Source organism: Rousettus aegyptiacus, unplaced genomic scaffold, assembly GCF_014176215.1.
Source record: "Rousettus aegyptiacus isolate mRouAeg1 unplaced genomic scaffold, mRouAeg1.p scaffold_m13_p_3, whole genome shotgun sequence".
Classification (NCBI taxonomy): domain Eukaryota; kingdom Metazoa; phylum Chordata; class Mammalia; order Chiroptera; family Pteropodidae; genus Rousettus; species Rousettus aegyptiacus.
Window position 1 is genome coordinate 79,210,244 of NW_023416306.1, and position 21,369 is coordinate 79,231,612.

At 51.2% G+C, this 21,369-nt stretch overlaps 1 protein-coding gene across 16 annotated transcripts in view; it reads right to left on the reverse strand.

The window, feature by feature from the left end:
* Positions 1–21,369, reverse strand: part of WNK2 (WNK lysine deficient protein kinase 2) — a 105,618-nt gene that overhangs the window by 51,151 nt on the left and 33,098 nt on the right. For 13 of the 16 annotated variants that reach the window (XR_001594568.2, XM_036239078.1, XM_016126023.2 and 10 more), the window contains 8 exons: positions 19,655–19,812; positions 17,093–17,181; positions 15,290–15,509; positions 9,251–9,533; positions 5,695–5,897; positions 3,763–3,894; positions 3,257–3,445; positions 1,507–2,058 (listed from right to left, as the gene is read on the reverse strand). Coding sequence is in view for 15 of the 16 variants with exons in the window: in XM_036239078.1 (XP_036094971.1) it covers positions 1,507–2,058; positions 3,257–3,445; positions 3,763–3,894; positions 5,695–5,897; positions 9,251–9,533; positions 15,290–15,509; positions 17,093–17,181; positions 19,655–19,812 (1,826 nt within the window). In the remaining variant the exon portion in view is untranslated. The remainder of the gene's footprint in view (positions 1–1,506; positions 2,059–3,256; positions 3,446–3,762; positions 3,895–5,694; positions 5,898–9,250; positions 9,534–15,289; positions 15,510–17,092; positions 17,182–19,654; positions 19,813–21,369) is intronic. The other 3 variants (XM_016126018.2, XM_036239077.1, XM_016126026.2) reach the window with 3 other exon arrangements.

Genomic DNA, 21,369 nt, shown 5'->3' on the forward strand with positions numbered 1-21,369 from the left:
AGTTCAGGGTGGAGGTCAGAAATGAAACAACTTGCTGCTGGGCGTGCTGGCATAAGACTGATTGGCACACAGGGAAGCCTGTGGGGAAGCCAGCCCAGCCCATCAATAAAGCTAGACCCTCCATTGGCCAGGCAGTGTGCAGGTCTGCCTGGCCAGTGAACACTGACTGCACAGCACCTTCTCCAGCCACAGGCTGAGCAAATGACCCAGTGCCAATGATGTGTCCCACCAACACTGACAACAAGGTGTCAGTCCAGGCCCTGACACAACAGATCCCTGAGCCTCCAAGCAGGCCTTGACTTTCTTTAAATAACCCTGACCCATGAGTGGGTGTTACTCTGAGTGATGGGCTGTGCAGGCACTCAGTCAGGGCACTGGACTGCTGTGCCTCCTCCTGCCCATATTTAAACAAACACCACCCTGTTAGTCAATAGAAACTGTCCCTTCCTACTCTAAGTACAAATCCCTCTGGAAATCAGACAAGAAATACATCCAGGAGCATCTGTGTACACTCAGGACATGGGGTCTTAGTCCAAAGTGGAGTAAGGGGCCCAACAGCTGGGGGCACCTGGTACCCTTGAAAGCTTTGGGATGAATCTTCCTGACAGAATCTAAAAGGGGTGTCAGCCCTACCTTATAGGGGAGGAACCTGAGCTTTAAAAGGCAAAGGACAATGCCTACAAGCACAGGGCTACTGAGGGTTAGAGCCAGGGTGGGGCCAGGTGAGAGGGTCATACCAGGTTAGAGTCCCCCATGTCATTCTTCTCTTCATACAAGGTTGGATAACAGCCCTGGTGCTCTAAAACACGTAGCATCTGTATAGGTGTGTGGAGCCACGAAGGCCTTGACCAGCTGACAGAGCAAGTGTCCCTTTCCCCTTCACTTTCAGCACAGTAAGCAGCCAAAGATCCCCGCCTATGAGACATCATCCTTGTCTGCCATAACTACCTGGGAACCAGCAGCCACATGCCCTGAGGACTACCTGGCCCAGAATTGACAGACACCTCCCCGCCTCCACACACACTCCAAGCCCTGGTGCCCCATTTTCTAGCTGCTGACATGTGAGTGATCCATATGCCTCATTTTGACAGGTGACAAGATGGACAGTGTTAGCCTCTCTAGTGCTCAAAGAGGGCCTAACACAGCTGCACAGAGGCTGCCAGGCCCCACTTAGGTGAGGGCAGGTGCCATGATATCTGGCATGTCTGGGAACCCTCTCCTACAAGCAGCTGCTACTGACCCTTGGAAAAGGCCCATAAGGGAGCCTTTGGCCATCCTGATTCCCGCAGCTTCTGACACACGCTGGGGGTGAGAGGAGGCAGCAAACACTCCCATACCAGATGAGAAGCCAAGGCTGCGGGATGGTGCTGCCTACTCTCCCATCCCCACTCTGCCCGCGCCCCCTAGCCAAAGTGCTGAGAAGGAACAGAGGCCTACAGACCTCTTGCATCTCTGGGTCTCCCAGTGCCACCTGGGCGGGCCTTACCTGGCAGGTAAATTAATTACCTGGCTCCCTACCCCAGCTGCTGGAGCAGTCTGCTCGGGAAGGTGGGCAATACTTGGTTGGTGGGGCTGTGGCAGCGTAGGGGGCACAGGCTGTGGAGGGGCAGCCCTCACAGTCTGTGCTGTGTGAAGGGGAGAAGGCGGGACATCGCTGGGCACCATCTGTGGAAAGGCTGCCTGGAACACAGGCTGGGCTGGAAGCTGGGCCATGGCAGGATGAATGGACAGGGCGGCCACCCCCTGTGGGGCCACAGCCAGCAGAGGGATGGCAGTGGCGGTGGCTGCCACGTTTGGCACAATGGTCCGGCACGGCATGGCCAGAGGTGCCCCAGTAGGGTGGGGCAGCTTGACTGCCTGCAGAGGCAGGGCTGGTGACGCAGGCAGGGGGGTGGCGGTGTTGAGCGGGAGGCTTGGCAAGATGACAGCTGGAGAGAAATACTGAGAAGGGGGAGGCACAGCGGACCCGCTGGCAGCCGGCAGGTCAGAGAGGGCTGTAGGGAGGCTGTCGATTGAAGCCAGCGGAGCAACAGGGGGGATGACAGGAAGTGGAGGCATCTGAAAGAGACATCAGCATGTCAGCCCCACTGGGGCTTAGCCCCACCAGAGGCATGTCTGCCCCAGGCAAGAACAACCACATCCCCTGCAGGTTCCACCCCTGAAACACTTCTAGGCAGCTGCTGCCAAGGGAACCCAAATGTAAACCCAATTTAAATGGAACCAAGTATATGATATGTTCAACCAGAGAAGAAAACACAGAATGCTCAGAAGGGCATGGGGAACAAGAACGATCCCTTTGGTCACCATGGAGGGACCCACAGGTGGTTCAGAGGACAGCTGAGATAGCTCAGATACGAGCAGTTACAGTAGTGACTTCAGCATGTTTTCATTCAAAAAGGCTAAGACAGTGAGAGCCATCAGACAGGCCCCAAACACCTGAAATTACTTTGCTTGATTCACCCTAATCTGTATAAATTCACACTGAGACCAAATTCTTTGTCTAGTTTTTTCAAGGAAATCATATCTCCAAGCCCCACTGCTGGCCAAGCCACATGGCCTGGGGGAGGGCAGTATCTCCTCACAGTGGACGCTCCCAAAGTTTCCATGTCTGGTGACCTCATGGATTCTGCACTTCAAACACCTCAGCAGATTCTCTGACGGTTCTCTCTTTAAAATAAAGTCTTTCTGATGGCAGGCATATGAAACATCAGCGAAAATACGCTGCCAAATCAACTTCTGTGTATTTGAAAAGCAACTAAATGCCACAACCGCCAACAAGTAAGGTGGTGGTTTAACTACACAGTTAAAGTAACTCTAACACATGATGAAGACAAGACGAAATAACAAGTAACAGCTAACAGGTAAGAACTTTCTGCGGGCGGGGCAGGGGGGGGCGGGTGGAGTGATTGCAGGGCACTCACACCTAGCTCATAAAGTGGTACTTCCCATCACAGCCCCCAAGACACACTGTGAAAGGATCCATGAGGTGAAAGCCATCCCCATGACCATAAATGGAATAAGCCTAGGCACCAAACATGTGCTATCAAGTGTCACTAGTCTTGCCATGCCTGCCGCACCCCAACCCCTACCTGCAAGAAGCCATGGTTAGCATGGCCTCAGATGGCTCCAAGGACAGACAGTGACTGTAGCTGTGTGTTCACAGTTCTGCTCTGCTTCCTCTGACCTAACTCTGCAGTAAACTTTGTCTGTCCTAGTGCACGCGAGACAGACACAGAGGGAAGGAGGAAGGACATACCTGCTGAGGGACTTGAGCAAGTGGCTGCAGGGACACCGGTGGCATCTGGAGGGGCTTCAGTTGAGCTGAGGCCACCTGCGATGTCGGAGCCAGGTATGAAGACAGATGGGGGGCCACTGGTTGGAGAGAGCCCACAGGCTGTGACGCCAGGACCTGTGACAGGGGCACTGTTTGGGCCAGTGGAGGAGGCTGAAGGAAGAGAGAGGGCTTCTCTTAGACCAGCATCATGCTGAGATACCCTAGATGCTTAGACATGACAGAGAAACTCAATGAGCACGCGCACATTTACACACACAAAGACACCCAGCCGGGAGCCCAGGATGTGCAGGTCTGGGAGAACCAGGTGTGAGTGCCCCCCCCCCCAAGTGCCATGGGTTGTGAACTCCATAGATGTGAGAGACCCGCCCCAACTCCCATCTGCACCCCAGGCCCAGGCCAGCCAAGACGCAGTCAGGGGAGACTGAAGCACCGATGGTGGCCATTAAAGAGAACCAATCTGCACTCACCTGGCGGACAGAGGGCCTAGGCTGGCCCGGCCCAGTCGGCACTGGGGCAAAGCTCATGGCCGGCTCCGGGAAATGCTGCTGTGGGAGTGGAGCACGGGTGGGGGGCGGGATGGAGCCCACTGACAGGCCAGGCTGCAGAGGGTGCCAGAGGCCACGCTCAGCAGCTGCCTCAAAGACCCCCACCCAGCAACACACTTAACATCCCCAGAGAGCTGTCTCTCATTCCCCATGCCCATCATCCTGCCAGGGACACTTTTCCTAGGAACATGAACTGGCAGAAGCAAGAAATGGTGGCCCCTGAGCCAAGAATGGCCACAATTCCTAATCAGGGAACATTCTGAAACATCAGCTCCACAGAATATTACGCAACTGTAAGAAAAAAATCATTATAAGGGCTTTATGGAACCGTGGGAAAACACTTGTTATAACACTCTATGGGGTAAGATACGAATGCATATGCTTCTTGTCTACAGTACTATGTAACACACATATATGTAAATAAGCTCCCAGAATACAGAAACATGAGCTGGAGACTCCACGGAGCTGGGGTCTCCAGTGACTCAGCCATTAGGAGAGAAATGGGACCACAGACATGAGCCCTCACGTTTGAGCACAAGAGTCCCCAGAAGTGGTTCTGCTCCCAACCCCTCCACTCTTCACTGGGGCACATCACCACCACTCTCTCCAGGAGTCCTGGGTATACCCTAGGGACTCCCTCCAGTCCCCCTTTTGTCCAAGCTATTTTCACATAAATAGGCAAGACGTAGGAGAAAGTGCTCTGGCAGAGACATCTAGTCAGCTGGCCCTTGACCTCCCTGTGCTCAAGCTTCCCAGTCTGGGAACGGAAGCTGGTATAGGAGGGTGCTGCTGGAACATACGGACAGCACACTGTGGGCCAGGAACACCCTGATCCTGAGCCTGGAAAGGACAAGAGCCAGATCAAGGTTCTGGCTCAGCTCCAGAGAACAGGTGAACCCAAAACTAAGAAATGTCACTCTGAGCAACAAGTAGCCTTTTCCTCAAGAAGCTTTTCTTGCCTTTTAAAACTATTTCACTTCATTTAGTGAGGTGAGCAAAACTGTAAATACAAATTGCTAGTTTTGACTCTGATCAATAGAGGCAAACTTCAACTGTTTTTCTAAAGAGACTTTCTCAACTTGAGTGGACAACAGGGAAGGAAGAAGAGACAGAGGTGGCCAAAAAGTCTACGAAGCCCAGAAGGGTGGCCCAGCAAGAGAGAGTGCCAGTGAAAGTCCAGGGTAACTGGAGTACCAGGCAGAAGCAGCTCCCTTGGGAAAGGGCACCGGCCCTGACCTGCTTTTGGGACCAGGGGATCTAACTCTTCCTCTGGATCTCACTCCAACATCCACCTCAAGGGCAACTTCTCTGACTGCTTGGAGCTGAGAAGTAAGCAATTGACAAATAAATGTCAAATGTGGTGTCCTCATCTAGCAATTTCCATTTAACCTATTAGGCTTAGAAATTATTTCTCAGGTATAAGCATGAGACCTTTCAATCCTCCTTCCCAAACATTACTCCCATATCTCTAACTTCAAACAGCAGCATAATACCCAGTGGAGAGGTGCTACCACCTCAGAGAAGCTGGACACAGACAAAATCAAAGCTTTCATTATTATGAATGATGTTTTTCTGTCACCTTTGTACCAGTCTGAGTGTAGGGCCCTTCCAGCTTATCACAGCTTTGCAAGCACTGCATGTCATTGGGCTCTGTGCTCTGTGTTTTCTCTCCAAGCAGGTCTCTCAAGGTAGGTCACAGGCTGCTCCAGCCTGCAGCCTTGCAGTTATCAACAAGGATGGACTTCCTGTGGGCCAGTTTTTGCCTGGCTAGGAACTGACCACAGGCCAGCATAGCCTGGCTGGTCCATCACAGGCTCCAACGGGGTCTCTGGCTCGAGAGCCAAGCTAACTCACCGCAACAGGCTGCTGGTAGGCTCCCAGTGAGGGCAGGCTATGTGGCAGGACGGGCCCATCGCTCATGCTCACAGGGGGGCTGCACACACTCTGGGCAGTGGGTGGTGCTGCATCCACCAGCGAGCCCAGCACCACACTCTGCTGGCTGCTCTGTGAGTCCGAGTACACAGTGGAGCCCTGCCCGCTGTCGAATGTGCTGTCAGCTGGGAAGGACAAAGGCATGGCTCAGAGTGGGCACCCCAAACGTCACTCCCACTGCATTCCACACAAGGCGTAGGGAACGCAAACGTGGGCTCACACACAAACAGTTGGCTTGTCCATGTTTTCTTCTGCAAAACAAAGACTTGGTTGTGTTTCTAGGTCATGTAATTAATGAACGTGTGTCATTTTACACAATCGGCTATAGAGCAATATGGGGGCTAACTGCACCACCCAGAGGTGGTCCTGGCAGCCCACCCATACTGCTTGATGCCTGGAAGGTTGGGGGGGAGGTGCTCGTCATGAGCCACCACAGATCCCAGGGGGGCACCTCACACAGTTCTCATAGGCAGGTAGGCAGGTCAGCCACTTCCACCATGGCTGAGACAGGGACCTCACATGGCACTGACCTATACTTGAAAGTGAGCCCTCATTCAGCTATTTGAAGGCCTGAGGGGTCTCAGGAGGCTGACAGGGTGTTCAAGTTAGGAAAAGCTCCAGTCATATGGAGGTAACAATTATTATCTGTGTTTTACAAGGGGAGGGAGTTCCAGGATCCTGACCACCTTTACTTACCTTGAAAAAGAGCCTGAAGCAGGGAAATCTGGGTCCAAATCTGGCCCCTCACATCTTGGGCTGGGTCTAACACAGTTGGAAATGGGGCTGACGAGGCCCCTACCCTGCAGAGAGCCTGTGAGAGGAAACTCAGAGGCTCCATTACCCCACCCACAGTCAGCACAGCATGGCCAGTGAGACCAGCCACAGTGGGCAGAGCTGCCCACACACATGGTGGGGAGGGATGGGGGGTGGGCAAGACAGGACTTGCACAGCCCGCAGACTCATCTGACCTAATGCACCTAGAAGACAGGTCACCTGTGTGACCATGTCAGTAAAGTAGGAAAAACAAAAACCTATTTGAAATGGCACTCATGGTTTACTGCTTCCAGATTCCAAAATCTACACAAACATTAAAATATGTCAACTATGAACACCAAGCTACTTCTATAAGGAGCCAACTTTCAGATTGTCAGCATAGTGTCCATTTGCATTTAAAACAAAGTAAAAAGGGAATTTCGTCAGTTTTGCAGCAAAATAATTTTCCCCCAGAGCTGATTAGAACTTGTTTTAACCTAGGAAGATATAAGAATGCTGAGGTTTGATTGTGCAAACCAATTAGACAAGTGTCTGATTTTTAATGATGTGTCTGGTAGTGATTTCCACTTACACAGAGAAAGGAGAGAAGCTGAGACAGAGAGAGAAGAGACAGACAAAGAAGATACAGAGATAGAGAGAACATGCATGCAGGAGAGAGACAGAGATAAAGAAAAAGACAGACAGAGTCAGAGAGACAGAAACAGAGACAGAGTAAAGACATAAGAATGGGTACAGACTTGACAAGTTTCTCTGGTGACATATATAATTAAAAATTAATTTTAAAAATTGCTTTTAAACCTATTGACAAATTATATTCTTATAGTCTCAGGCGCTAGACCAAGCCCTTTCATCGACCTTGATCTGGACCATGGTGGGCAGTTAACAGAAAATATGTTTGCTGTACCTTCTAACATATGAAAGTGCCTGTGTTTGCCCGTCTTGTTACCTAAGACCAGGTCCTTTCTCTGGTGACATGTGTGCTGACTGGCATCCTCATCAGCTCACCTTTATGAAGCACAGCATGGTCCAGCCACCTACAGGCACTGTGACCAGAGAGACAACTGCACACAGGCTTTCTGTTCGAACCCAGAGCAAGGTGTTGAGGGAGTGCAAGGTTCTGTGGGTTGTGGAATGGAGGGAGAAAAAGGGATATGTGTGCATGTGTGTGTGTGTGTGTGTGTGTTGCATGCTTGTGTGTGTACATGTGTACACTGGTGCATGTAAATAATTACATGTGTAGGCTATCTCCAGAAGTCAACATTAAAAGACAGATAACATCAGTAGCCTCTAAGGAGAAATATTAACTGATTTTTGCTGTACACCCCTTGGACTTTTTGAATTTCATATGATGTGAATATATTACCTACTTAAAAAAAATTACAATAAAGGGGTAAAAATGTTTTACCCATAAAACATTTATTTCTCATGGTAGAAAAGTGTGGCCGCTGCATAAAACGTACAGAATCCTTCTGAGCTGCACAGTGAGGGGTCTGTTTGAAGACAGAATGACCACCTTGAACTGAACTCATCTGTTGAACCTGTTAGTATATACAGTAAGTCGATCCTGCATCATGACATCTGACCACAGCAGAGCACATTCTAGGTCTCAGACTGTGTCTCTTCGAAGAGCGACAAGAGAAAATTTCTTAATTCCTATATCTGAGAAATTGTTCAGACAACAATCACGTTTGTAAAGTGTGTAGTAACTTTTTCTATAAAAAGTTTACATTCTTTATTCTTTTTTGGTTTATCAGGAAATGGAATGCAATGATGCAGTGATTTTATTCTCCAAAGGAAACTTGAGCAGGTTGGAAGGAAGTAAACAGTAAGCAAACTGTCTCAAAGTGATGGCCAGCCACTGGTTTTAATTTAAATAGCCAACTCTGAAGAACGTTCAGCTATTTTAATGATAAATGAAGGATATTCCTATTAAATTTATTCAAACATACTATTTCAGTCTTTCCACATGAACAACCTGAAAAGGTGGCCTGGGCAGGTTGCTTGGACCTGAAATTCTCTGTGCTTATTCACAGACAGAATAGGCAACGGACAGAACAGCCTCCATCCACAGCTTGCAGCTGCGGTTTTTTGGGACACTGAGGGCAAAGGCAGGACACTTTTCTGCCTCGACTCATGGAAAACACTGGATTCTCTCTTCCAGTGGTCTGAGATAAAACCAGGTGCAAAGCGATCCCACCGCCTATTAATAACACTCCCTGGGAAGTAGACAAGTGGTCTCGAAGGTTCAGCACTAGAAGGGAGATTACCTAGGGGATGGACGCTCCTAGAGACAAAGGTCAGAGCAGCATGACTGCTCAACCTGTGGCCACTGGAAGCCTCAAGGCACTGGTGTTCTGGCACAGATGCCCCTACTGGGCCCAGGTGCTATGCTAAGCTCAGGATAAGAAAGAGTCCTCAGGTGCCCCATGTGGCCAGGACTAGTATCTTCCAGGCAGGGTAAGTGGCCAATTAAGCCACTCTGTCCCTGCTGCCTCAGGGCACAGGAGGTTCTGGGTCTGCCTCCACATCTGTCCGCACCTGTCCTGAGAAGCTGGACTTCAGCAAGCCATAAATCTCTCTGGTAAGATCTCTGTCCAACATCAGGGATGCTCCCAACACTCGCCCTGGAGGAACATTCACCCACACCAATCATCCATACCTGCAATATGAGCTGGGGTAGGCACGTGGAGAGAGCAATACTCACAGGCCAGAGAGGTGGCGCTGGCCGGCAGCACAGTAGGAAGGAGGTGCTGGTCAGCCTCAGGCTCCTCGGGCTCTAGCAGTCCAACCTGTGCATGGTAGGTCACCTGGACCTGCAGGGGAGCGTGCGGGCCCCTGGCCTTGTCAGGGCTGCCTGGGTCTCGCTGTTCCTGGGGCTGCAATGCTGGCCAGATCCTCTCTCGCCGCCACTGGATCAATGCCACACGGTCACGAATAGACTTGGCCACGATCTTCACATCACTCTCATGGAAGAACCCTGACTCGATCTGCAAAGGGAGTCAGTCACCTGTTGTTACTGGGACTATCCCTACCTGCACATCCCATTGCCGGGTATACCTTGGTGCCTGCACTCCCACCTACCACTCTTGTGGTCTCTGCTAAAAGTTACCTCTTCTGGGCCACTCGCCCCTGTCTTTCAGGGACATTCTCATCCTTCCATAAGGATGGATGTGTCCTTCCAGCCACTGACTAAATCCACAAGAGTGACCATGTGAATATGCACTGGCCCAGCTCCTGGAACACCAACGACACAGCAGGCGCTCTTAACATGGGCTGAGTAACAGAAGGGACAGAGGGGACCCTAATCTGCCTCCCACCCCAGGGTGGTGCCTTGGGAGCATCCTAGATCCCCATACTAGGGTTGCCTGAGGGTGGGGAATCGGAAATCAGTCCTGGCTAAATCTGTGTGCTCAGGGACAGGGACAGGGATCAGTGGCCCACACTGTCCTCAGCATTCTCTGAGAAGTCATGGAGGCCAGGGAAAAAGGCACATTCTTTAACTTGAGATCAGGAAGGTGTGTACCATGCCTGGCAAGATTCTGAACCCAATTTGCCCAACAGAGCATTTGAGGGAATTTGTAAAGGAGCTGAGGCTCCCCAGGAAACATCACAGCTCTCTCCAAGGATAACTGTGGCCAAACCACAAAATAGAGGAGGCCAGAGGCTTCTGTCACATGGGATCCCCACATGAAAGGGAAAAAACTAGAGAAGGAACCTTGCAGTGGTCAGGAATTGTGTAAACTCACAACAGACAAATACACGCAGATGTTGCCATGAGCACATGTGCATATGGCAACAACGTACAAAACAGGTGTGCTTCTGAACCAACCACTGAACAGGCCTGAGGCAACCATGACCAACAGCACACGCAGCACTGGAACTTGGACACTAAGATGGCAGGATCGCCATGAAACAGCATGTTCAGGTCAACAGGGACAGAACGAGGGGGACTGGACATCTCCTTGTGCCAGAAAGTGAGAATGCACTTGGAGAATGACAGACAAACAGGAAGACAAGGAAGCCAGCACCCAGGGCCAAGCCCTGGCCAAATCTGACATTCTGAGCATCAAAATACACAGTGACACCATAATGTTTAAAGGACATGTCCACAAATGCACACAAGAGAAACACATGTGATCTGTGGTGGGAGGAGTAATGGGTGTCCCTGCTAGTATGAATTACAAGGTCGGGGGCGGGGAGTGGGGGTGCGGTGGACACATACATATGCGCATTCTGTCTCTCCCTGTCCCTCTTGCTATCTGTCTTCAAGTCTGTATTGCTGAGTCGCTCTCTTATTTTGTCTCAGTCTGTCTGTCTCAATCTGTTTCTACTTCTGTCTCTCTTGCTCTGTCTTTCTCAGTCTCAGTCTCTGTCTCTCCCTGTCTGTGTCTCTCCATTTGTCTGTCTCTCTCAGTATCTCTCTGTCTCTCAGCCTGTGTCTCAGTCTGTTTCTCAGTATCCATGTCTTTTTCTGTCTCAATATCTCTATCATCTGTCTCTCTCTCTCTCTCCCTTCTATGGATGGATCACTTGTTCACATGATGCCACATCATAAGTGGCCTTGAGGAAAAACCCACCTGGCTAGAAACTAAGTCTCCCACCAGCAGCCTGCTGAGTGTGCCCTGGTCAGCCTTACCAGGCCAGGCCAGCCCTGACCACACCTCATGAAGGGCCTTGATCTCAAAGTGCCTGCTAAGCCACTGCAAAATTCCTGACCTCAGAGACTGGAGGAGACTGTGTGTGTACAGTATGGCATTGGGTCACTTTTGCACAGTGATAGGTAACTCATCAATGGAGCATACAACCTACTTAATAAAACCAAACCATGAGTCCACAGAGAGTAATAAATGGAAAATTCAGTGAAACTGAGACATTCGCATAGTTCCAAGGAAACTCCCCACAAAAGTTATTAATTATGACTGCATTTGGAGACCCCTGGCAATACCCCTCAATCATGTGATCACGGGGAGCATCTTTGGTGGGCTAGTCTATGCCCAACATTCCTACAGACGCACGGATGGACTGAGAGGGAGCTGAGCAAGGTGGCAGGCCTGCTGCATCCTTCATGGAAGGACTGCTGAAGATAGACTCAACCCTGATTGGCACTCTGGCCATGAAGGTGTCACGGACAATTGAGGGCCCTGAGTACGGCCAGGATGCCTTCTGGTTCTGACTGCCCGAGCAGCTTTGTAGGAAAAGTCCTTGTCTGTGGGAAACAGACACAGTGTGTATTCGGGTTCATAGGGTATCAGGCTGCTGTCATGTCATCTCAAATGGTTCTTTGTCGCACATTTTCAACTTTTCTGTAAGTTTGAGATTACTTCAAAAATTCATTTCAGAAGATGACTGGCAGGATGAACCATGCTGACTCAAGGCCCTGCCAGGCTCAGCCCAGGAAGGCAGAGGCATGAGCAGGGCCACTCGTGTAGCCAGAGCAAGAGCGAGCGGCTGAGCTTAGGGTCAGCACCACTAGCTGCCCAGCAGGTCCGACATGGCAACCTAATCAGAGGCCACTGAAAATAAGGTGCCCACAGAGACTCCTGTCTGCCGCTTCTATTTTTTGTCCATGACCCATTTTTCTTTCTGTCTCTGTCTTCACAGACACAATCCCCAGCCCCCACTCCCAGCACCCCTCCAAGGTGTTTCTTCTATTTTTTCCCAAACAGAGAAGAATTTAGCCACATTCTATGCCACAGTGGAATGTCCCATTATCTGGAAGCTGTGAAAACAGAGGGCTGGCACCTCGGACTCAAGAACCCCCTGGTCTGGGCCCCAACTCCCCCGACCTCCCCTGGATGTCTATACTAACATATCGGAGCCAGCCCAGGTCCCAGAAAACCCACCCTTCTCTCAGCCCCCAGAGTATCATCATTCTGATCCACGCCTGCATGTGTTCACCACCCTCACCTACAGGACCTGCTGGGAGGAGACTTCAGATGTAGATTAAAGGGAGAAAAGAAAGCTGTCCCACCTACCTTCCTCCCACCCTCTGGAGGCCTCATCAGGTTCTGGAACATCTTCCACACCTAACACTCAATGACCTTGGCTGTTAAAAACAAGGCAGCCCAGACATCATTCTACAACCCAGGCCCATGGTATGGTGACATCCCTCTCCTCTGAATTTCCCTGAGAAATTATCCGCCGTTTATGATAACCAACCTTGTTTCATTCATGGCTGTCTCTGTTACTTAAAGTTTTGAAGAAGTATGTGTGTTGAATTAAAGCTGTGGGTACGTGACTGCCCTAAAGAGCAGCCAGGGGCAGTAAGCCTCCTCAGAGTCTAGGCACCTGGCCCAGTGATGGTCTAGTGATGGCCCAGGAGAGGCCAGGGACTGCTATCAGGACCAAAAGAGAAGGAGGGCCCCAGACCATTGAGTTTGGCTCCAGTGTTTAAGGATGGGTGGGGGGGAGGTCAGAGTTGTAGGACCCAGCACTAACCACAAGGCCCAGCCAGGAGCCAGAGGTAGTGGCCAGTGAGTGGCACTCACACAAGATAAAGACCCTGCTGAGGGCCACTTTCAGCTCATCACGGGCAGCTCCAAAGCACTGAACTCCTTCTGCTTTCTAAGCAGAGTGGTAGGGACATGTTGTTTTATTTTTATCCTTTAACTGAACATAGTGATGTGACCTCTCCTACAATGGCTACTGTACCGCATGGAGGATGTTCCACATGAAAAGTCACTTTTGAAAGAGATAGAGGAAGGGGGAAGGCAACAAAAAAGGGAAGGATGAGACACTGGGCCCTGGGCCCTCCACTGTGAACTGGTGGAGACACCACCTGCCCTCCAGTCCAGCGAAGTGCCAGGACTTGTGAGGATAGGCCTGGGGTAGGGCAGAGGGTTACTCTGCTGCAGAAAAAGCTGGGCATTCTAGGTTGAGGTGAGTCCTCTAGGGAGGGTGGGCAGGTCTCAGGAAAGTGACTGGATCTGAAAACCCTGAGCCAGAGGAGGCTACTGATGAGCTGAGGCACAGATAGTGCTGATAAGCACCACCACATGGAATCCCACTGTGAAAGTGCCCATTGTCCTCCTGTCATTGCACATTTCACCTCACTTGGCTCCCACTGAATTCCAAGTCCCTTCTGGAGGCAGGAAAGTTCTCCTGGTGCCCTCATAGCCACAGACCAGGCACAATGCTCACAGGGGATGGGAGCGCTGCTCTCCACTCGTGCTTCCTGAACTGCTAGCACTGGCCCTTACTTCAGTAGCCCAGAGGGACATAACCAACTTGAGGCTGCCCCAGGGACCCACCTCATTTCCACAGGGTGCCGTCCCCCTTTCTCCTACTACCTGGTCAGCATGCACTGCTAACCAGGTCCCCCAGCCCCAAAGGTCACTCCGGGACACTCTGCACACAACCTGTACTCCAGAACCTTAGCTCACAGGCTACTGGCCTGCACATCACCTCACTCATTACTTATGCTTGTGCTTTAAATTTCAGCAAAAAGCAGGAAGAGACCATGGTGTCGCAGCATAAAGAGAAATGGCAGTGCTACACTCACAGTACCACCGTGCTGGCAATTAACACAACTCTCAGTAAACATATAGTACTTCAACAGCACGTCACACAAGGTCATCAGAAAATCCTCCTGGAAGCATGGAGCTGAACAACCCATTAAATTCACTTACAGCAGATGTGCCTGCTTCTGGGCCCAGGGATGTGACCAGCAGCTTGGAAGGTATGCAGTGGTCCTGACCTGGGCTCCAGACCATCAGGAGGAACATCTAGCCCACTTACACATGCCAGATAAATCAGGGCACAGGCCACTGTCCAATGGAAGGCTGTACCCTAACTGGCCTGTTCCATTCCACGCTGACCTGCTGCACTACCCACACCAAGTCCCGTGGTCCGTACCCTTCACCCGCCATATGTCTGGGCCCTGCTGAACCCACTGACTGACTCTCAGTCTATGGCTCCCACACCTCACATGGGATGCCAGCCTCAGCTTCAGCATCTGAGATGGACCTAGAGAAGCAGAGGTGGATCTGCTGGCCACAAAAGCCTGCACAGGTGGCCTCCCTCCACCTCTTCCAGCCCACCCTCCAGCACCACGGTCCACTTCCTACTGTTTACACCCACCCAGGTCCAAGGAATCCAGCTATGAAGAATCTGTCGGTCATATTCTTGTGACTTATGTACATTTTTGACAGAGGCACTACATTCACTAAAAGGTTCATATAAAAAAAGAAAAGGGGAGTGTACTTTCTATGGTTATGACAGGCGCAGCCAAGCGCTTGCTCTCCTGCAATAAACATGCTGATTTTTACTTTTGCTCAGTTTTTCCAGTAAAAATCAGTGTCTCAGTAATTTCTCTTGTGTACCTTTTCTCCCTCTGCTACACTGAGCATCCCCTACGCTCCTACTCCTGCTGGGCTCTATGGGCCCCTCAAAAATAAAACGAAACCAAAATCCAAACTCGAAGGCCCACATTTATGCAGTCAGCAAGAATCTGGTCTAAACTGGGCCTTTCCTGATATACCAGTCCCTGGGCCCCTCTCTGTATGGTTTCTGAGCAGACAGCCTAATCTGTGTAGCGGGGGGGTGTGGGGGGTGTTCCAACCTATGTTGTCCTTTACAGACACATTCAATGAACAGTCCTCCTTTTAAACTGCCCTCTCACTGAGGACCACATACATACCCCTTCCGACTTTGATCCAATCTTTGGAAACCACAGGCTTCCAAGGTGTGTGCCATGATTTGCCTTGGCCTACCCACCACCCACCGTAAGCAAGCATCACGTTACCATCTCCTGTGCCACGTCATCTGGTGTCTCCCTCTCCAGATCAAAGGTGAACTCTATGGCCCCGTTGTCCTTGGGCTTGCCCTTCAGTTTCTTGGGGTCCTCAACCCAGAGCCGCAGGGCAATGGTGGACTTCCTGCCATGGTCTTCCTCAGCCAGCTCCACCCTCACACCCGTGTCCTCCGCAAAGAAGGCATGACTGAGCAAGTCCTTGATCTCATACCTAGGGAAGGGGAGAATGAGAGGCACACCTGCTGGGGAGACCCTGGACACAGGTGCTAAGCCGCAACCCACCCAGCCCCCTCTAGAAAGTTGTGACTGTACTACCTGCTGAGCAAGCTGTGCCCTCCAGGGGGCACATGACAGCTTACATGTGCATTCCTTAACACCCAGAAAAGGAAAGGAAAATTAGTTCTGGACAAACCTCACTGGGTAGTATTTAGGACTTTTCTTTGAAAGAAAACATGCCCACAGTAAAAGACTCAGAGAATCCAGGAAAGAATTTTAAACCAGATTCTGCCATACAGACACAGGCCTGCTGAGGGCCTGGTGAGCTCAGTCGTCACAAAGATACCTGGCTGCAAGTAAGACTGAACTGGACCTGGAAGTGTCTATAAGCCCATTTTCAGGGGATTTTCAGAAGGCACCTAGGGAAGGGAAGGTACGGCTATGTGGGTATTGCTTTGGTAACCACTCTGGCCCCAAAGCCATGTCCCTAGTTTAGTTCCTGTCTCCAGCACGAATGGTTCCATGCACTGTCTCAGGCCTGACTTCTTCCCAGGGTTAAATCTGTGGTCACCATGGGCTGCAAGCTCCAGTAGCCCACCCCCTGTGGACAGCTACTTTAAATGAGAGGGGGACAGCCAGGTGAGGAAACCCTCAATGACGTCAACAAATGCTATAGGGCCCCTGGGCTCTCTGTAAGTCCTGGTCTGGGAGGCAGTCTCACAAGATCTGCTCTGATGGTTCTTTGGCTCTACATGGTTATTCTATACTTTTCTAATTTGGGTTACATTTAACAATTTAAAAATTTTTTTTCTTAAAAAATAAAACCTGCAGGGCAGGAAAGAAGGCCCAGGAATCAGGACAGGGCCCCTGCCTAAGTGATGATGGCTATGGAAAAGGAAAGTGATCAGTGCTGAGGACAGTGATCAGGGTGGCCATGTGTGGGTATGCAGGGGCCAGAAGGGCACGTGAAGGGGCGAGGAAAAGGTAGGGGGAGAAGAAGAGGAAAAATGGGGAGAGTGGGGGATGGGCTGGAGAGGAGGGGCAGGGGGAAGAAGCAAGGAGGAGGGAGGGAAGGGAGAGGAGGGAGGGAAGCTCAGAACACAAGCCCAGTTTCCTGGCTGACCAGCTGAGGAAGGCAGGGCCCTGACCACCTGAGGAGGTGAGGGCTGGTTTTGGTGGAACCTCTGATTTGAACATGATAACCCACAGGGGAGAATGGGGTAGGTTAGATATAGGTGAAGGGACTATGCAACCTAGAGTTAAGGACAAGATGAATCGGAAAGCCTGGGCATGGGATTGTCCTGCAGGCTGGGGGGAATATATGTGCCCACCAAGGACAACACAGAGAAAAAGCAACAAGGGAGAGAGCAAGGCCCCAGGAGCCTCCTTGCCCCAGAATGATCCCCAAAGTCAGGGAGCATGTTCCAGGGGCTGCCCACTGACAGCCTGGCAGGCTTGCTGGTATCCAGGACACCCGTGACCTGAAGCAGCCTGTCTATCACTTGAAGCTCTTTGGAGGCCAGCTGAACCGACTTCAGCAGGAGAAACGCCCCAGACCCAGCACTGCCCAGAACTCACCTCTCTTCCTTGTTTTTGCAGATACACTCCCCAATAATCTCCTTGATTTCTGGATCGTGCACTTTCTCAAAGCTGGCTGGCTTGATGCCCTGAAGATGGATGAGCAAAATCACCTGACACAGAACTGGCCTCTCCAAGGTGTCTGCTTCTTGCACACTGCACACTAACCACTTCAGGAGAAAATGCAGGAAGCACAGAGGCTTGGGGGATAGGTGGCGTACAGTCGTGAGGTTTGAGGAAGACAGACTAGGAGATGCTCACTCACTCTGCTGTACAGAGGAGGAGGGTGGGACAGAGTGGATCTGTTCGAGGCCGCACCTGGTAAGCCAGGGCCTCCAATGCCACCTGGAGGGTCTCAGCGGATAGAAGAGGAACTGTCCCAACAGCTTGGCCCTTCTTACTACACCTCTACTCAAGAATGCTAGGAGCACTATCTGTGTGGTCATTGTTGTTGGCCAAGGGCCACCAGAGACTGGCCCCACTGTGGCCACAGTGGGGTTGACTTCTAAGGTCTGGCTGCTTGAAGGCTTTGCACAGTCCATGTCATGCAGTTCTGCCACTCAGTTCCACAGCCATTACCCATACCAGAGGACTTTCAGGTGCCATGGTGTGGCCAAGCATCCACACTAAACAGGGTGCCAGGGAGGGGCGGCCACTGCTCAGCCATCTGGCTATGATATGGCGGAAGCAGAACCAGCAGACCAAAGGGATTCCAGAAGCAGGGGTCAGATGACAGAGTTTATTTGTAATCTATTGGGAGAGGGAGGTTTTTAAACATTTTAAACATGCTGAGGGCTCAATTGTCATCTTCTTTTAGCAAAACTCCACCTTCAGAGGCCTGTCCTGATTTCTTTTTTCATGTACACAATGGGAAGCATACATTTTCCCACAATGAGGGATGGCAGGAAGAGGGAGGCCCATCCACAGCCTGGGGACAGACCAGAAGTGCAGGATCCACAGCAACTCCCACAAACGGAGGTGTGGCCCCAATGTACCTACCAAACTCCTGATCCCCGGGACCCATGCCTGTAACCAACAGGGGCCATATTGTGCCCAACATGCAGGGAAGTCTGCAGCAGGCAGAACCCTGGGACTTAGAAGCAGCCAAAGGTTTCCCCTTGTTAATGAGACCCCAGGGCCTTTCCACTGAAGCCAACAGAAGAAGAGGTTTGATTATGCCAGGAGGAAACTTATGGGGTTGGTGGTCTGAGAAACTATGAACACACTGTCATTTAAATCTCTGAAAGACTGACGACCCCAAAGCTGGTGAAGAACGTGCCATAAGAACAAGGTGCCTTTTTGAAGGGGCTCACAAACATGGAGTCAGGACAGCTGAAAGCCGAGGGCACAGTGACCCTACCAGACTCTGGGGCAGGGACACGTGTCAGAGGCTGGACCAGCATGTGAGAGCACAGTGAGGGGCCAGCAGGAACACAAGGATTTCACTGAAAGAAGGACACTCTGAGGATCAGAGAACACACTCCCAACTGGATTCCCTGGGAAGGCAGGGTGGGGCTGAGCTTTGCTCTACCCAAACCAATGCAGGCAACATACGGCCTTGGGACCTGGGCTGTGCCCTGTTTCCTGGGGCCTAAACAGGGGCAGTGGGGCTGGTGGCTGAGGAGTATGTGCCCAGGAGGCTCAGTTCCTGTCTCCCTCAGGCCAGCAGATAAACCAGAACAACAGTCTTCAGGCTGCATCTCCTGCACCCCAGCACTGGTACCACCAAGGCCTGCAAGTGAAGTCCTGACCTTCCTCAGGTCCCCCCACCCACCGGAGAACACTGCCCACAACCCTATCCTGCCAGCACCACTGGGAACTACACATCTATCTGTGGGCCTCTGACCTGCACTCACAAGTGCCACCAGCCAAGGATCCTGCCCTCCCACCTCAAAGCCTCGGTGGTACATAGGAGGGGCTCAGAGCAAACAAGTGACTGTTAACTCAGAATTAAGAATCAAAGGAGATGAGCAATGACCTTCAGGGAGGAGGGCAGGACAAGGGTGGCAAGAACCAGGCCCCTTGTGCAGAAGCAGTGAGGGTGTACCAGGGTCTAGGGTAACAAAGCCAAGCCTTGGGAACCATGTGGTCAAGTGCTATGGGCGGAGAAGGACAGTGATGAACCAGGGCCCAGAAAAGCCACAGTCCAGCTACCCTGCCTTGGACACTCCCTCTGAGTTCCCAACCAGGGAGGACAGCTGCATAGGGAGGACAGAATGATCTGTCCAATTAAATCCTGGGGACATACTGAAAGACAGAAAAGCCAGTGGCCCCCAGAAAAGGGGTTCTGAAGACAGGCAACCTGGGCACCTAGCAGGGGCCCCAGCTTTGCAGCACTATGAAACCCTGATCATCACCTCCAAGCACCACCCCCAGAACCTATGTTATTACTACTGTTGTGTGGGTTCTACTAATACCTCAGAGACTTGAGCAATCACCCCCCATCTCCTCATCTGTGAAATGGCCTCTTTCCTTTCCTCACACAGCTGTTAGGAGGATTTCATGAAGGCACACAGAGTCCGGCTGGGACACACAGCCCAATGCAGTGGCCAGGGCACTCACACAAGTGACCTTCCTGTAGATCTGGGCAGCGTTCTGGCACTCCGAGTAGGGGTACTCCGAGGTGGCCATCTCCAGCATACACATCCCAAAGGCATAGACGTCCACCGACTCATCATAGTGTTCCTCGTACATCTCAGGTGCCATGAACTCAGGAGTACCTGTGCCCAGGAACAACACATGCAGGGTTGGTTGTCATAGGCCTGGAAGCACCCTGGGCCCCTCAGAGCCCCACGCCTCCTCCCCCATCCACAAGCTATGCCATTGGTCCTGAAATCCTGATTCAAACGGAAGTACTCTGCAGACAGAGGTTCCGGAAAGTTCCTCCCGTGCCCTCCTAAGTCTGAGTTGGATCAGTCCACAGAGGTGGGAGACTATTACTTCCCAGAAACTGAGTCTATGCCCAAAATGCTGAAGGTGCCTTTCATCGGGAAGGCAGAACCCCAGTCAGCACACCCTCCTGGCACAGGCCCAGATAGCCCAAAGCAGACAAAAACTTGTGGTCATCACAAAGCTGCTTAAATTGCAAAAACCCAGGAAGGCCCAAATATCCCCAGACAGACACACCACACAGCAGAGTGTCAGGCAGCACACACAACGATCTGAGGGTGGCTGGGGAGGTGCCATTTACTTGGCATGTACTTCGGAGGTTTAAGGTGGGAACGGAACTACTCACACATTCAAAGCACAAAAGATTTTAAAATAATGTTCATTCTGAATTTTTAAAGACATGAAGACTTACAATGCACTGAGTAAAATAAACAAAATATACACTGCATGTACATGCTGACCTCATCTATACAAAACCACAAGCACAGACCAAAATGACTCGTCTGGCAGATGGGGTTATGGCTGATTTTCTTCTTTAGTTACACTGGTCCAGGTTTTTAAATTTTTCTGTAACAAACTTTTACTTTAAAAATCACACAATCCTTTCATAAAAATAGGTCTGAGCATCTGTCAAGCTGAATGTAAAGAAAAGGGGCATCTACTTCAATGAGCTGCTTTTAATGTCTCCTTTGACTTTGGAAGATTTTCAAAATGTCCCAGTTTTTTAAAACAACAGATGGGAAATAGCATGAACTAACTATTGTGTTAAAAAGCACATAGTGGGATCATCAAAATGTTTACACGGCTATCTCTGGGATGGCTTCCGGAGCCACACCTGGAGCATTCAGGCCCTGCAGCTCAATGTCTACAGCCCCTCCAAGCGCTCTCTTTGCAAAGCTGGGAAGGACCCCTGCCTAGGGCCTGGACCTGGTGGACACATAGCGCCCACTATATATGCCAGGACCCCACCTGGAGCCAGCATACAGGACACCAGACGTACCATCTCTACTATGAAAGGCAGCTACGAACTGGGTAGCTTCTCAAAGGAGGATAAGATACACAGAGGCAAAAATGGCCAGTAAACCAGCACCCACAGGGGATCCCTCAGCCCCCAGGGCCCACACACAGACCCAAAGCTTGCTCACTCCAGCCCAAACACCCCAGGGAGCCTTCCATGGGCCCGACAGCCTGGGTGTTGCCTCCACACCTGCCAAGACCAACACCAGCGTCGCCAATCACAGAATCCCCACATCCCTCTGTTTCCTCCTTCCTGCTCCTGAGTACCCAGAGACTCACAGGCACCAGCCAGTTCAAGCCCTGACCCACACAGGCCATGCAGGGCCACAGCTTAGCTCAGGGGGCCAAGGGGCTGTAGATAGGCGGGCTTA